The sequence below is a fragment of the Solanum verrucosum genome, unplaced genomic scaffold (genome assembly GCF_900185275.1).
Source record: "Solanum verrucosum unplaced genomic scaffold, falcon-dt-bn FXZP01000247.1, whole genome shotgun sequence".
NCBI lineage: Eukaryota > Viridiplantae > Streptophyta > Magnoliopsida > Solanales > Solanaceae > Solanum > Solanum verrucosum.
In genome coordinates this window covers 767,891-785,269 of record NW_026020125.1, presented here as the reverse complement: position 1 = coordinate 785,269, position 17,379 = coordinate 767,891, and the positions used below count along the sequence as shown (strand labels likewise).

General features: G+C 36.2%; 3 protein-coding genes across 3 annotated transcripts in view; 2 read left to right on the top strand and 1 right to left on the bottom strand.

The window, feature by feature from the left end:
- Positions 1-17,222, bottom strand: part of LOC125825807 (eukaryotic initiation factor 4A-2-like) — a 468,338-nt gene extending 451,116 nt beyond the window's left edge. The window contains exon 1 of the mRNA XM_049505102.1: positions 17,219-17,222. The gene's annotated coding sequence lies outside the window, so the exon portion shown is untranslated. The remainder of the gene's footprint in view (positions 1-17,218) is intronic.
- Positions 5,788-17,379, top strand: part of LOC125825796 (mechanosensitive ion channel protein 10-like) — a 676,215-nt gene continuing 664,623 nt past the window's right edge. The window contains exon 1 of the mRNA XM_049505082.1: positions 5,788-5,797. The gene's annotated coding sequence lies outside the window, so the exon portion shown is untranslated. The remainder of the gene's footprint in view (positions 5,798-17,379) is intronic.
- LOC125825799 (probable protein phosphatase 2C 6) lies at positions 8,872-17,137 on the top strand. Its single transcript, XM_049505087.1, has 4 exons — positions 8,872-10,359; positions 10,471-10,788; positions 10,884-10,989; positions 16,452-17,137. The coding sequence occupies exons 1-4, from the start codon at positions 9,538-9,540 to the stop codon at positions 16,784-16,786; spliced, it is 1,581 nt and encodes a 526-aa protein (XP_049361044.1). The 5' UTR covers positions 8,872-9,537; the 3' UTR covers positions 16,787-17,137.

Sequence of the window (17,379 nt, the reverse complement as noted above, 5' to 3'; positions counted from 1 at the left end):
ATGGTTCATAAGGTTCATCATATGTTCATAGTCAAAAATCATGGATCATGCATGGGTTCATATGAATTCAACTTAAAAACATGTAAATACTTTCAATTCATGCATAAGAAGATAGAAAACAATCAATTGAATCATAATTGAAAAGAACCCATGAAGATTGAATAATACCTTAACTTTGAATTGAGAATCTAACTTGTGAAATTGGAGATTTTAGGAACCCTATGGAGGAAAGGACTCCATAGGTGAATACTACATACCTTAGAGATCAATTCCCAAAAGCTATGGTGAAATTGAGACCTTGGTGATTGAAACTCTAACTTTCTCTTCCTTAGCCTTAGAGAAAATTTTGGGGGAAGAACTTGAGGGAATTTGGGAATTACGAGAATGGGTTTAAAGTAGGTAGATTTAGGACTTAAAGTCTTTATGCATGGCTTAGGATAGAGGAAAAAATGACATAGTATAGGCTTAACACAATTAGGAAAAGATAACAAAAAACCCTTAAAAATAATTGTTGGATTCGACCTACGGTTCTTGCCTACTTTCTACGGTCCGTACTGATCAATCGTAGATCAAGTACTTGGACCATGAAATCATCTATTTTTTGACGGAACACTTCTACAACTCGTAGGTCTTCCTAAGGCTGGGCACCGAACCGGGTTGTACTGGTACCATTCCGGTTCGTTCCGGTCCGGTAGTCTTCGGGACGGAACGGGACACTGTGAACCGGTACACGGGACGGAACGATATCACGATTTGATACCGGTGTACCGGTATCGATTTATCCCAGTTTATTTCGGTTCCGTTCCGGTCCGGTCCAGTCCAGTTCCGGTTAATTATTTTTTATTAATTAATTTATATTTTATATTATAATTTATATATAAAAAAAATAAAAAATATGTCTTCCTAGTTCCCAATGCCTGCCTGCCCTTGCCCCCTACGACCTTGCCGACCTATCCCATCCCCAGTCCCCAGTCCCCACTGGCCATGCCCCCCAACGGAAATATTTTCAACGGACTCCAATTAATATTCCATTCCAACGACTATATTTTCCAATTCCAACACAAAATCACAATTTCTAAAAACTATAAATACTCCCTCTCTTTATATTTTTAATAACAATTTACGTATTTATAGTATTTAACAATTAACAATCATCAATTTCTCTCAATTCTCAATCTTTCTCAAAGTTTCATACTTTCAATATTCAAGTTCCAAATTTCAATAATATTATTTTGTAATTGTGAAGATTTCAATAATCATTTGGTGAATTTTGGAGTAGGAAACTAGGAATCTTCTTCAAACTTCAAGTTTCGACATCAATTTTTCAATTTTCGGTTATAATCATTTGTTCTTTACACAAACATTTGGTAACTTCGTTCCACTCTCTAATCTTATATTTGTTTTTTGGATTTATTATTTGTATGTTGTTCTTGTTATATTTTATTTGTTCTTGTTAAATTTCGTATTTCATAATTTATAATTTTATATCATGGAGTCTTCTAAAAAAAGTTGAGGTAAAAAAGGTATTGTACATAGAGTAAAAAATATGTTTACAAAAAATAAGAATGGTTCTAGTTTTTCTAAATATAATTTTCCTCTTGTTAGAATGAATACTGATGAATTTACTCATATGAATGAAACTAGTTTTTCTCGTCCCGATCCTATAGACATTAATTCAGATACTCCTATAATTCCTGAAGAGGTTTATGAAAGACATTATGGTAATTATCAAGAAAATGAAGAAGTAGAAATTGATGAAGAAGATTTAGATGATACATCGACTAGTCCTGACCTCAATAGTACTGAAGTTCCACCTCAGGAGGACAATCCTCTGGTTGGAACTAGTCATCCCCCTATTGTTCCAACTAGAGGTAAGACCAAGGTACAACATACTTTAAAATTAAATGTGTGGAAATTTTGTTATTTGAATGAAGAAAAAACTTTTAGTATATGTAATATTTGTAAACAACATTTTAAATATATATCTGGTGGGAGTGGAGGTTCAACGGGGGATTAAAAAAATATTTGATTAATAAGCATAGTAAAGAGTGGTTTGCATATATATCTTCTCTTGATGTTTGTGAAGATTCTAACGTTGAAACATCGGCTAGAGTGTCAAAAATGATTCAAGGTGAATTAAATACTTCGAACCCAAGTGGTCCTCTTACACATCGAACCTATAATAAGGATCGTTATCGTGAAAATTTTGCTAAAATGATTGTTGTTTGTGGTTTACCTTTTAGTTTTGGAGAACATAAGGGTTTTATTGCATATATTCGTGATACATGTAATCCTAGTTTTAAAGGTTTATCAAGAAGCATGGTAAAAAGAGATATTTTTGAATTTCAAGAAAAATATTGTCAATATTTGCGTGTCTATTTTGAAATAATGGATTGTAGAGTTGCTATTACCACTGATATGGGTCGTAGTCCTAATGGTTTTGATTATTTAACTGTTACTGCACATTGGACTGATTATAATTGGAATTTACAAAAATAATTATTGGTTATAAAATTTGTCAAAAGAAAAAAACTGGAATGTATATTGCTACTACTGTGTTGAAATTTTTAGATTTTTTCGGTCTTTGTGATAAAGTCATTAATATTACTTTAGATAATGCTTCTGCTAATTTAAATGTTATTAATATGCTAGAACCTAGACTTTGTCCTATTAGTAAATATGCTTTTCATGTTAGATGTGTTGAACATATATTAAATTTGGTTGTTAGTGACGGTGTGAAATTATTTGAAAATAGTTGTGATAAAGTTAATAATGCTTGTTTTTATATTTTTTATATGCATAGTAGTAGTAGAATTAATCAATTTAAAGAGCTTTGTAATGCATGTAAACTTCCGTTTAGAAAAGTTCCGAAGCATGTAAAAACTAGATGGAATTCCTTTTATGATATGCTTGAAGTTGCTTAAACATATAGAGAATCTATTACTATGCAATTTAATAGTCATAATGCTTATCCTGAATTTAAACTTAACGATAGTGATTGGGATGAAGTAAATGAACTTAGAATATTTTTGAAATCATTTTATGATGCTACTAATTTTTTTTCTGGAATGTATTATCCTACTATTTCTGAAATTTTAATACATATATGTGAGATTTCATATCTCTTTTCTGAATATAAAACAAATGAATTATTTACCAATGCTATTGAAGTTATGATTACGAAATTTAAGAAATATTTTTTTCCTATCCCTCAAATTTATTTAACTGCAATTCTTTTCAACCCCGAATATAAAGAATATGGTGCAAAAGCTTTAGTTGAATGCATTTATCAAAATTTAGATATTAAACCAGAAGAAAAACCTGATTTGGTAACATGTCAAAATAGTATAAAATTACTTGTTAAAGAAATGTATGATAAATATTGTTCCTTAGATAATGTTGAAAATCCTCAAAAGTCTATGCCTCGAGTAGGTGCCCATGGTAGAGTGAAACATAAACTTGGACTTGGTCTTGACTCTTCTAATAAATGTGAATTTGTTAAATATCTTGAACAAAGTTCAGATAATACTACAAATGATGAAAGTATACCACAACTATTGAACTGGTGAAGGGCATGGAACTCAATTTCCAAAACTTAGTAGGATGGTGAATGACGTGCTTGCAATTCAAGGATAATCAGTAGCTTCGGAGGTAGCTTTCAGCGCGGCAAGATTTCAAATTGGAGACCACAAATATTCGTTAGTAGAAGACAGTTTGGAGATATCGGTGTTGTTTAGAGATTGGATAAATGCTGAGCGGAGAAATCAAGGACTTCCAAAGTTAGATAGTCAATTTGAACTTTTCATAGATTCAACCATTGGATGTGGTAGTGACGATGGCATGGAACTTCAAGATCGTCAACGAGCTTTACCAAGACCAGTAGTTGATTACGGTCAATCTATAGCTGAGTGTTACGACCCGATTTCTCAAGTCATGATGACACCTATTATAACCCATCAGCAGGTAAACCAACCCGTAACCCGGAACAACAAGTAATGGGTCTGAGGGTAGAAACTAAACAAGAGTAGACAAATAACAATATAAACAGACGAAAACAAACCAAAAACATATATACAAATAAAGATCCCTCCCAGAACCTGGAAGTCACTAGTACAGAGCTACTAACAAAATGAGTACAAGTCCCAAAAGTGGACAACAGAGATTGGACTGTCACGGAAGGTAAAAGACAAGTCTATATATACAGATGGAGACTGAAATAGTACAAAACACCGCGTGCTCACTTCCGTCTCCGGATCAGTCTGCTCCAAGCTCGATTAACGCTGGTTACTAGTGCCCGGACCTGCATCACGAAATAGATGCAGAGCGTAGCATGAGTACCAAAACAACAGGTACCCAATAGGCATCATAGGCCGACTGAACTTGAAAAGTAAAGGCAGTATGAAAAGAAGGAATACACAAATTGAGGTCAAGAACAAAACTCTAACTAACAAAGAAATGCACACGAGTGTACAAAGAACTAACTAAAGTAATTTATAAGCTAACTACACCTAACTGGGCCCCCATAAGCCCAGAAGGTACACTCGTGCGCAAGTTAAATAAAAACCCGAACGGAACCCCATAAGCCCGATGAGTACACAAAATAACTATAACTAAAGAGAATTGCATATAAGAACCCAAGAACGAAGAACATCGAACCAGAACCTCAACCCTAATTAGTAGAATCTGACAGTACGGAGGCCGGACCTAGAACCGGATGCTTACCAGAAGTACCCAAGTAACCAATCACAAGTATCAAGTATATGAGGCCGAAACTCTGACCTGATGCTCTATATAAGTATCTGGGCAATAGAGGCCGGAACTCTAACCGGATGCTCTATATAAGTATCTGGGCAATAGATGTCGGACCTTAACCGGATGTTCTATATAAGTATCTGGGAAATAGAGGCCGAAACTCTAACCAGATGCTCTATATAAGTATCTGGGCAATAGAGGCCGGACCTTAAACCGGATGCTCTATAAAGGTGTCAATGTAGCTGCTGAAAGAGTCCCAATCGATCCATACTCATAAATGTCCGTGAAACGCCGTCCAAACATAGCCAATCAATGTAAGTCCTTGGAACCAAATTCAAATCGTGAAGCAAAACTAGTGTCGCCGATGTAACTCCTGAAGCCGTAACATCTGGGAAAAAAGGATAACTATCATCGGAGCAAACGTATCGCCTAGCTAGGGCCCAAACTATCAGGCTCAAGTCTGCTACACCAATCTACAGGGATCTAAGCCAGCCGAGCGGTGTCGGGGGAAAACTAAGGCCGAACGGATCCGAATAATGTATTTCTAAGGCAAGCCCTAGTCAAACCTAAACTAAGGCCCAAATGCTTCAACAAATAGTCATCGAGCATACAAGTACTCCACATAGCAAAGAGGGGCAATTAATAACACAAAGCATGCTCACAGTTACCCGATAATTCCCGAAATAGGCCGAAAATATGATTTCTAAACACCTATGCATGATTCAACCACTACCAACCCAAATCCCAACTAATCAACATGCATTCACACTCTCAAGCTCAATCTAAGAGAGGGAAACCGTAGCCTACCTGTAGGCCGATCACACGCGCTCCAAAATTACTTCTCCGGAGCTTTTCCTTTCTGAACGTCCTCGAAACGTTGCCCCGCTATCAAAAATAGAGTCATAACGTTATTATGGTCATTTAGACACCAAAATCACAACAAACGGAGACGAGTCAATTTTTGGGTCAAAACGGGAATCGTGGGACCCGCGCTGAAAATTCTGAAATTACCCCAAAAGTAGATTCTTAACAGCTCCTCGAACTTGTGTTCCATGATGAGACACAATTCGGGGCTCAGAAACAACACAGTACCAACATACAACCAAAACCCAAATTTTCCTCAAGAAATGGGACAACAGCTAATTCAGCATATTTACCAGAAACTGGCGGTCTACAGTCAATTCTGACAACACCACAATGTTCTCCTCGAAAAACCACTCAAGATAGCCTCAAAAATCACTAAAATCGGACCAAAAATGGTTGAGAAAACAAGTCTCAAAATCTTCCAAAATCAAGCTCACAAAAGGGTCGTGACAGCAGGTATTTTACGAAAATTACCTCAAACGGGGACCCCAAATCACTATCCGAGATCTCCAACGCGTTGTCCTCAAAAAATCTCACAACTTTGCCTTTTGAATCGCCCAGATCGGACCTGTATAGCTCAAGGTATCGCACTTTTAAAATGAGGAATAAAGCTAATTTGGGGTTTTAAAAAGGACGAAACCGGTCGCTAAAACCCAATAGCTGGTCGTTAAAGGCCCAAACTCTGGTCGCTAAAGGGCTGCACCAGATCTCAGCTTTGGATAAATCTTCAAAGTCTCCGATGGGGTGCTCGGAATTCGATCGGTACCCGATAAAAATAAAACAGATATGCTACCCTACTAAATTCGATATTTCGGACTCAACAGCGCAGTCAAAATTTCCATCCGAGGTCATCTCGATAAAATGTGGGTCCCACTTCCAAATGTCATTTTAACCAAAATCCACTAAGGGGCTCGAAATGAGTCTGGAGGGTTCGGGAGTCGAACGAAAGGTCGTTATAGACCAAAATCGATATTTCAGAGCTAACCGCGCTGACGGAATTTTCATTTGAGCACGTTTTCCAATAATGTTGACCAAAGTCAACCTTAAGCCAAATTTCAAAGGCTAAAACGCCTAATCGCACCGACTCAAACTGAAAACCTCGAGAGTCATGCCGACCACTACAAGATTAAAATGACCCTTCTGGAGCTGATGGAATTGTCAGAATTCTATTTTGAGGTCGTCTTCTTGAACTTTTGATCGAAAATGTTCGTTCAAGGTTCATAAGCTTCAAAACACAAAAACTCACCCCATAACTAAACGAACGACCAGGTGACCGAACCGTCAGTCCCAGCAAGTCATAAATGACTTGGGGTCGCTATAGGAATGCTCTAAAAGACACACAGAAGACAAGATATAGAAATGACCCTGAGGGTCATTACACTGAGTTAGAGAAAGGATTTACGGGACTATACAACTATTAGTATTACATTCAAGGCTTAGTTGAAACAGAACCCTTCCTAGAAGGTGGCTGCGTAAACTATGCACTCTACTAATAGTTGTAAATTGTAATTTGTAATACAAATTTAAATAAATTGGATTGATATTTTTGAATTTGTGACTTTGTGTCATTGTTTTATCCTTATTTTTATTTAATTTTTAAAATTACAAACTTAAGTTATTTAAATTACAAGTTATAAATATAACTTATAAGTTATAACATATTAATAAGTAATAACTTATAAACTTCAAAAGTTCAAATCTTAAAAACTTAAGCTCAAAAACATTTTTTAAAAAAAAAACTTTATTAAACTTAACTTGCAAACTTAATAAATTTCAAAAGATTCAAATCTTGAAAACTTAAGCTCAAAAACATTTTTTTTTTAAAAAAAAACTTTATTAAACTTAACTTGCAAACTTAATAAGTAAAAATTAGAAAAAAACATTCATATTTTCATATATCAAAAAATTAAAATAACTTATTTTTTTAATCATTTTTTGAAATATTTAGATGTGTCGTCCCGTTTATCCCATCCCGTTCTATTCCGATCCGTTCTGGTTCCATCCCGGTATATAGTGGGCGGGACGAAACCGAGTATCCATCCCGATAATTCCCGTCCGGTTCATCCCGGTACCGGTCAACCCATCCTGTTCCGGTCCGGTACTGATTCATTCCGATCCGGTGGTTACGTTCCGGTCTGACGCCCAGTCTTAGGTCTTCCTACGGTCCGTAGACACCAATCGTAGAAATAAACTTTAACCCTCAAAATTTCACTAAGTCTGAGACTCACCTACAAGACCTATCTACGATTCGTACATAGAATGACGGACCGTCCCGGTGAATCGTAAAAAAGGTATTGGGACTTGATTTTAGAAAATTATTTTCTCCCTTTCTACGGTTACCATATACGGGGCCGTAAAAGCTTCTACGGTCTATAGATGGGACCCGTAAAACCATACTTTAGCCCAAAAGGTCCTTTTCTCCCTTTTCCTAAAGCCCGAGGTGTTACAGTTCTTCCAAAAATCTAGTAGAATCTCGCTTGGTCGTGTAGTTCTACTCCTACGCATTCTACGAATGACGTCCTTAACCTTCTCAATCTTTATACCCCTACAATAATCATAATTGTGACGCCTCTATGAGTGTTTCAAATCCCCCAACATAATGCGTTTGTCCCTTTCTTCATTCAAGAATTTATGAAAGTAAGTCTGCCATCTCCTTCTAATAAGTACCTCCTCCACCAGTACTTTGTTTTCCTCATCCTTGATACACTTTACGTGGTCAAGGTCACGGACCCTTCTCTCTCTAACCTTAACTAGCATGATACTTTCTTATCCCCGTCTTTGTTCTCTAATTCAACATATAAACCCTTAAAGACAACTGTTTTTGCTGCCGTGATCGCTAACATAGCCTCTTTCCTAGCCTTATAATTTACTGTAAACATTAAATACATATAACTTTTTATCAAATTATACTATACGTATTATTTAGCTTTATCTTCTACAAATAAAATACTAACTTTCATCACACATGGTATCTAGATAAAAAAAAAAATTTGGGGGGAAAACATGCTTACATATTGTATTACAATTATAATAATATATATTCCCACTCTATATTTCCCTTCCAACAAACAACTCTCAAACTATTTTTATGAGAGAAATGATTTTGGGTCATTTTATAATCTTTTTTTTCTTAAATTCATTATGTAAAATGGCAAGCAACTTAATTACTCCTATTTTTTTTTACCCCTGGTTCCTTTATTGTTTCATTAAGGGCTCGACATGACCCAAGTTAAAAGATAGAAAAAAAGAAAGAAAAAGATGAGAAAGTGTTTTAATGATCACATTGAACTGTTACATTACATTGTATAAGCAGCCCATTTTTGTTGTTTGGTATTTACCATTGTTGATGCTTCTCCCTTTTCTTCCAAGTATTGAACTATTTTACTCTTCTGGGGATGAGAAGGAAAGTAAGCTCTGAACAAAACAGTACCATTCTTGAAAAATAAGCTAGTGGTTCCTCCTCTACTATTTCCATCCCCATTTATGATTTGAAAAAGACTGCATTTCTTTGGTTGGGTTGCTTCAGATCCAAGGTACTCAAGTTTTATGTGATAAAAGGGTACCATCTTTTTCAGGGTTTCTTTCTTGTGATTCTTGACACTTTTTGCCAAGACCCATTTTTTTCCTCTTTCTTTGATTCAATTTATCAAGCTTTATCTGGGTTTTCAATAGTTCATTGGATTTTGGGAAGAAAGTGCTGGCAGGCAGACAAATCTAAAATCTTACCTTTTTTTGTATTTTTAGGTGAATTTTCCAACCAAAAAGGTGTTTTTTCTTACCAGATCTGACTACAAAATTGTGAATCAGGGTATGTGTTAGATCTTTCTAGGCATGGAAAATGGTGTGGTGAAGCTCATGAGAAGATTATTATTAGTTTGACAATGACAGGCTGTGTAATGTTGTTACAAGATAGTGATTTTGATGGACGACATGTGTTTGGCGGTTGCTTTGCCATTTAGATTAGGTAATTTCATCTCTCACAACCAAAGTCAAATGGATGTCACTAGCCTAAAGTCAATGGCTGACCATGCTACAACTTTGTATCCAGAATCTTCCGTTTATGATGATTGCAATTCTGTTGATTCACAGAAGAAACACCTCACTGTTACTGTACCTGAAGAAACTGGTATGATATCTGAAAATGAAAGGAACTGGATTGATGTTGTCAGGGAAAGTGAGGATGATGAGATCTTATCACTAGATGGTGATCAAATTCTTGATAGTTCATGTTCCCTGTCTGTGGTGAGTGATTCCAGTAGTTTATGTGCTGATGATTTTATAAATTTTGAGTTAGCATCTGACGTAGACGGACAGAATTTGGTAGATGCTGAGAAAAACATTTGCAATGTCAAACTTATAGCTAAGGCTGGAGATCTGGTGGAGTCAGGTGCTCAGGAGACAGAGAGCAAGCCTCTGGCAGTTGGGGAAAAACTTGATGAGCAGATTACGGATGGCTCCAGCTCGAAATCAGCTGAAGTTGTTGTTCAGCTACCTTTAGATAAAGGGTTAAATGCAGCAGTTGGCCGCAGTATTTTTGAAGTGGATTATATACCCCTTTGGGGATTTACATCTGTGTGTGGAAGGAGACCAGAAATGGAAGATGCGCTTGCAAATGTTCCTAGGTTCTTGAGAATTCCTATACAGATGCTAGTTGGCAATCGTTTGCCTGATGGAATGACTAGGTATTTAAGTCATTTGACAGCTCATTTCTTTGGAGTTTATGATGGCCATGGTGGCTCTCAGGTATCTTCCTCTTTTTGCTTACACTGTTACAAGCTCATAGGTGTGTATGCCTCCTCACTGATACCACAGTACGTATATATTTGATACAAAATTGGGATTTTTATTTTCCAGGTGGCAAATTACTGTCGTGATCGAATTCATGCTGTATTGGCTGAGGAGTTGGAAACCATTATGGCTAATCTCAATGATGAAAGTATTAGACAAAATTGCCAGGACCAATGGAAAAATGCATTTACCAACTGTTTTCTCAAGGTTGATGAGGAGATTGGAGGGGCGGGAAATCGCGAGGCTGTTGCACCAGAAACTGTAGGCTCCACGGCTGTTGTCGTCGTTGTTTGTTCGTCGCACATAATTGTAGCAAACTGTGGTGATTCAAGGGTTGTCCTGTGCCGTGGGAAAGAACCCATGGCATTGTCAGTGGATCACAAGGTAAGTGAAACAGTTGTTCTAATATGACTTTAATTACGTGTGATGTCACTGACTAATCCTTGTGTGCCAATTTTTGTTTATATTTTTTTTATTAGCCAAACCGAGAAGATGAATATGCAAGAATTGAAGCTGCAGGAGGGAAGGTTATACAGTGGAATGGATATCGTGTTTTTGGCGTTCTTGCTATGTCTAGGTCTATTGGTATGTTTCTCCCATCTACCATGTTATCTAGCATTTGTAAATCATGACTGAGGTATCCATGTGTACTCCATGTTATTGGTTTTAGCAAAAATGTTATGATCTTTTGCATTCTGCGTCTTCCCGTTTCACGAGGTACTAAGCTACTAGGTATTATTACAGGTTACCTTATAGAATAGTTTGCTTTTATATGTCAGCTGGCTGGTGTTCTGAGAATATATCCATTTTGAGTGTGTGTTTAACCTGAGCATACCTAACTTTCATCACGATATTGCTCAAGACTTAGGGGGGGGTTTGGTGTGAGGGATAAAAATAAATAGTGATGGATAAATTTTTTGTATCTTGTTTGGTTGCATGTTTGGGATAATTTTTCCCACCATTTATATCATAGTGATGGGATAAGTTATCCCATATACATGGTGGGATAAGTTATCCCATATACATAACTAACCCATGATTAGTTATCCTGGGATAACTTGTTCCCAACCAAACGACTGATTAAAGTTTTGGCACTTCCAGAGCATCCTCCCTAGTATAACTGATATCAACAATTCACGTCATAGTAATAGTTGGACACAACAGTTATTGGTTATGCACACTGCTAAAATAAACAAACAAGATGACCACAGTTTCAAACTAAGAATCGGGCTTCTCATGTGATATAGACCCGTGATATGGTATAATAATCCACTCTATAGTGGTAGGGCCTTAAGGTTCATATGCCCAGGATGTTAGAAATGGTACCAGAGTCTGCACTTGAGAGGATCTGAGGTGCTAAAGAAAATATGTTTGTATCCAATTACTCTTTCCCATATTCCTGTGGCAGATAAGGAAGGAAACACTCATATAGAAGTAGAGCAATGGCTTCATGATGTAGCCTTAAGCATATACTAATTCTGAAGTGCTTAGGCTTCTTACAACTTGCAAGAGAAAATGTGGATACTTATGAGTTTCAACAAAATAATACCGAGAGAGGAGATTAAAATGAGCGAGATGAATGAAATAAGTTGAATGTTGATTGGAAAAAATCAAGGTTTTGCCCAGAATTTTTTTTCCCGGCCAACATTTGTTGAAGCACAATAAAATTAGAGACAAGAATCAGCTTTTATAGAAGGATCAAACAAGTAATGTGTGTTTTTAGATCCCTATCATCCATTTGCTTACCCTTTCTTTCTCCTATTTGTTTGATGAGTTGTCTTTAGAATGGAGATCGAAGGTATTCAATATGAGAAAGAAATATTTAGGGTTTATCTTCATAATTTTTTTTAAAAATATTTTGGGTTTATTTTGAAGCCTTCATCTTTAATATTCTTGGAAATTAAAAAGGAACATGTGGGTGAGAAGATTTAGAGACAGAAGAGAGAGATTGACTGGAAAAATGTCCAGCAAAACCTTTGATGAAGATTTTCATGGCTGGACTAAAACCAATATACAGAGAAAATGAGAAAGAAAAGAGAAGCAAAAGGAAGAAGGGCACACAGAGAATTAAATTAAGTGTAATTAAGTTTAATTAATTGAATAATCACCAATTCGAAAATGCCTTTACAATTTAACTCTTTTTAAATATTTCTTTTGCTTCTCACACATGTAGGAGAGTGGAATCACTTCCTTTGCTAGGTCATCTCTTAGGGGGTAATTCGTTCCACATCAAACAAGAATAATGACTTTTTGTGCAACTTTAGGATGTAATTTATTACTTCTCCCTTATTATTTTGAGTAATGTAATTGTTAAAGTATAACGGATCACTGAGGTTACATTTTAGAATTTGTCTAGATTCATAGGACATAAGTTGGAGAATATTACAGATATTTTTTCATATATTCTTGTCATAATTTTACTTGTATTATCAATTTTCGTTGACCATTCCAATGGGTACCGTATGTACTTTTTCATGACTTTTACATTTTCTCAATGATAGCTCTGGTGGTATTTGCCTTTTCTAGTCATATTCCTGACCATTGTTTAAGCAGCACGTATCAGGTCAATTGAAATATGAACATAACTGTTCAATGACATGTCATTCTTCAGTCTGCCACATCGCCATCCAGGAACGTTTTCCTTCAGCAGCACGCCTCTTGTCTAGCGACATATATCTGTCAGTAAATGTTGTTGTCCAGCATGTCTATCCAATCAACACATGTCATTGTGCAACAACAAGTGTTTAGTTAGTGTCTTGTCAACCCCACGTCATTGTCTAGCATCACATGACTTTCCAGTTTCGATTTACAAATTTATTTTTCACCACCTTCAATATGAGGGGCATATTGAATGTCAAAATGATTGATGGAATTATGTTTTAGAATGTGCATTCCCAAATATCTACATTCATTGAATAGTGATATTTGGAGTGTGCCTCATAATATTTTTTAGAATATCGTGAAATATTTTGTATGTAACTGTTAGATATAGAAAATAGTTGCTTACCAAGTTGTAAGTGGAGAAAGACAGGAGCGACTCTTGTACATTAGTCACCAAAATAATTGAGAAGTTCCTTCTCTTCTCTACTCTAATTTCACTAGTGTTATAGAAGGCGTGCTTAAGTATTGAAGAGGCTATAAACATGTTGAGCTATTTTCCACGCTTAATGTGTGCTTCGGTGTCGTCATTAAGGCTCTAAGACAAATGTTTCCCTGCGAGTGAGCATTTCCTGAAGAGGCAACACTAAACAATTGGTATTACACTTTTATGTAAAAAAAGTTCAAATTCTTTATTTATATATTTGTTATTCATACTTATATTTCTTAGTCTTGGACTACACACACCCACGCCCACCCACTCACCCACCCACCCAACTACCCACACGCCACACCCACACACACACACACACACACACACACACATATATATATATATATATATTATTTTTTTTCTATTAGCACCCCTTTTTCATTAAAGCCCACACTTTACTTGTGCTTAAAACCCCAACAAACCTTAGAGCTTTTTTGCGCTTTTGACTTTTGATAACACTGATTTTCACCTTAATCAACAATTATTCCATGTTAAAGATCGGAAGAAGTGTCATAGAGTATAGGAGGTAGGAGGTTAGCATATGATGAGGTATAAATACTGCCTTTACTAGACATTAAACCAACCAAGCTCTCCTTTTATGTTGTCTCCATGAAACAAAGTAGGAATTGTTGTGCCTTTCCATCAGTGGCTAGTGCTGGCAAAATGGGCGGGTTGGATCGGATACTGGCCGGTTGAAAATAGGTTAGACAAAAATAGATAACACATCCAATCTGCCCATATTTATTATGGATAAAATGGGTAGTGACAGATAATACGGATACCATATTTCCTATCCATTTATAATTCCCTTATCTGGTCAGATGGTAAAACAGAAACAAATTATTTGGCAAGCACTGAAATTGTAAACCTTTTTTTTTTGGTAAAACAGCACAAACAAATAAGATTTAGTAGACTTTTTTTTCCTTTCTGCTAACTTGATTTTTTGTGTCAATTTTTTGGCCAAACATCACCAAAAAGGAACAAACATGAACTAATAACTCATTCTGCTTAACTAAAGGGATGATATTATGTAGCATTTTAATAATTTGAAACAATTCTAACTTTAGATTCTTCCTAATTTTAAAACCCCAGATGGCATATGGACTGAGATTTTATTAGGGCTGACTTCAAAAAGGAAGACTAATTAGAATTCTAATTAGTCTTCCATTTACTACAATTAAACAATTTGTACTGCAATGGAGGTTGACTAATTTGGGTTATGAAGCTTTTCTTTTTTGTTGTTGTAATCAATTATGAATCTTTATTAATTCTTAGAAGATATTTAGCTTTGTGCTTGATCAACCTAAAATTTAATTGGATAATTGTCATCTTTCTTTGCGAATTAATGTCCTCCGGAAAACTATTTGAAGGGAAAAAAGATCGAACTAGTCAACAATCCTTTAATATCAGAAATACTTCGAAAATTTATCATGAGAGTATTCCAATTTGAGAACAAAGTACCATAATGGAATGTCGGATAATATGGTCATCTAGAGACAATATATTGTGTGGGGGGAGGGGGACAAGACTTGGATGTTAATGCTTGAAAGAAGAGCTTTGATAGCTTGAACCCCACTTTTACATGGGTTGATCCATATTTGACCTGATTTAAATGAACCAATTATCCAATTTTCATTTTTGACTGGCTGGGTTAGACGGATACTTTGGTATTTTTTCCATTTTTCCAGCACTAATTGTGGCCACAAAGGCACACACTCTGATTAATGATCTTCAATTTGAGCCTTCTTTTTTTTCTAATCATCACTTGTCTGACCCTGGTTGGTTTCAACTGTCGAACTATGACCTTCCACTTGCTGAAGATTGTAAGTAATAATACTAAAAAATCAATACAAAAGATGCATGGAAATATTTGGCACCTTCTTTGTTTTCTGATCATCCATTTGTCTGACCCTGGTTAGTGTAACTGTTAGGTTATGACCTTCAACTTTCTAAAAATTATAATTAAAAAATAAAACAAAAGATGCATGTGAATCTAAAGGTCCTCATTTGTTTTCTGATCATCACTTGTCTGATCCTGGTTAGTGTGACTCTTGAGTGTTATGACCTAACATCCTTGAAATTGTAAGTTCAAACAAAACAAGAAAGCCTGGGAACCTTCTGTATCCTGGTCCTGGGGAGGTGCTCCTTTAATGATGATTTGTACCTTTTTCATTTCATATTGCTGAAAGATTGCTTTGTGGTGAGAAGGGAGCTCATTTTGTCACTTCTGCTGTGCAATTCTTTATATAACTGTGACTAAGTGTGCCCTTGCCATCTGATATGTAACTTGAAATGTTGGAATGTTCTTTTTCTCATTCTATCTTCAAACCAGCATTGCATAAATGACCAACAAATTGTAAATCTGTGCTGAAGGCTGGCTTTGCTTCGAGACATCTCTGTGCATTGACACATGTCAAACATGGTCTGTAAATTTAAGGGATATTCTAGTGCCTATAAGATGGTAGTTGGTGTTGATCATATAACATTTCTAATGTCATCTTGGAAGATATGGCTAAAGTGATGTTAAGTAATTTAAGTTGCTGTACATGAGTTCATTTAGCCAGTATGCCCCAACTTCTGTCGCCCAGTTGTGCAGGCATGTGCATGCTGGTGACTGAACATCTCCGTCTTGATGTAAATTGTTTGAAAACTGTGGAAGGATTATTCAGTGAGCTCGCCAGAAGAGTATAATGTGTATTCAAACTACCACTCTATTTTTTTTTCTTTTTTTAATTTGACATGAGAACCACCATTTAGCAAATAACTTAGCGATGGTGGTGCCCTGGGGAATTTTTCAGGTGTATGGACTTTGTTTGGGACTACAATTTGACACATTAGATGTCCATTTGCATGACCCATTTTCTCCAACCCTGCTAAATACTTCTCCTTGTTTTTGTTGGTATGCAAGTCTTTCATCTATTCCCTTTTTTACATTTTATTTAATTCTTGGTTGCAGGAGATAGATACTTGAAGCCCTGGATAATTCCTGATCCAGAAGTAATGTTCATACCTCGAACCAAGGACGACGAATGCCTTATCCTTGCAAGTGATGGTTTATGGGATGTTATGACAAACGAAGAGGTCTGTGATTTGGCTCGCAAGCGCATACTCCTCTGGCATAAAAAGAATGGTGTAATGCTTCCTTTGGAAAGGGGCCAAGGAATTGATCCAGCAGCACAGGCAGCAGCAGAATGTTTGTCAAATCGAGCTCTTCAAAAGGGCAGCAAGGACAACATAACAGTGATTGTTGTGGACTTGAAAGCCCAAAAAAAGTTAAAGAGCAAAACCTAACATAACTGATCTCTCAATCAGCTGTTTCCATTTATAGGTTCACAATATTGATGAAGACTTCATATGATTCAATATAGCCAGCCCTTTTAATTTTTAGCAGGGACTGTGGGACTAAGGTTTTCATTAGAGTAGCTTACTGTATGTATTGTAGTACTTGTTCCATTCTCTGTATGTAGTTTTCTTCCTTTAGCTGTTTGAAGTAGGAACATACATTATGTCCTCCGAGTTAAGGTGGCTCTGTGAGGTTATTTGCCTCGGTATTACTTGTAATGTTGTTGTTGGAAACAGTAACGAGACGAATAGAGAGACCTCTTCTGAATTGTATGCAAAAGATGCTTCTTCTTGTACTTATATGGATTTAAAGAGTATAGACAGGATAAGTTGATTCAATTGAAGGACTGTAGTAGTCAATCCCGTCCATTTCATACATATGATAAAGAAGCTGGATAAGAGGATGACACTAAGTATCCTGCTCAATTCAATGATCAAACTGAATTTATGTTGAAGGTTGAGGCATCCATATCCTGTGACTGTGATGATGGATTCAACCTTCAAGATTCTTATTACTGAGCACATTGCATATATGAAGTTAT

Excerpts from the sequence above, each read along its gene's own strand:
- LOC125825799 (XM_049505087.1), top strand. The coding sequence starts at position 9,538 with ATGGACGACATGTGTTTGGCGGTTGCTTTGCCATTTAGATTAGGTAAT. Across the intron at positions 10,360-10,470 it reads ATGGCCATGGTGGCTCTCAG|GTGGCAAATTACTGTCGTGA; the intron begins GTATCTTCCTCT and ends TTTATTTTCCAG. Across the intron at positions 10,789-10,883 it reads CATTGTCAGTGGATCACAAG|CCAAACCGAGAAGATGAATA; the intron begins GTAAGTGAAACA and ends TTTTTTTATTAG.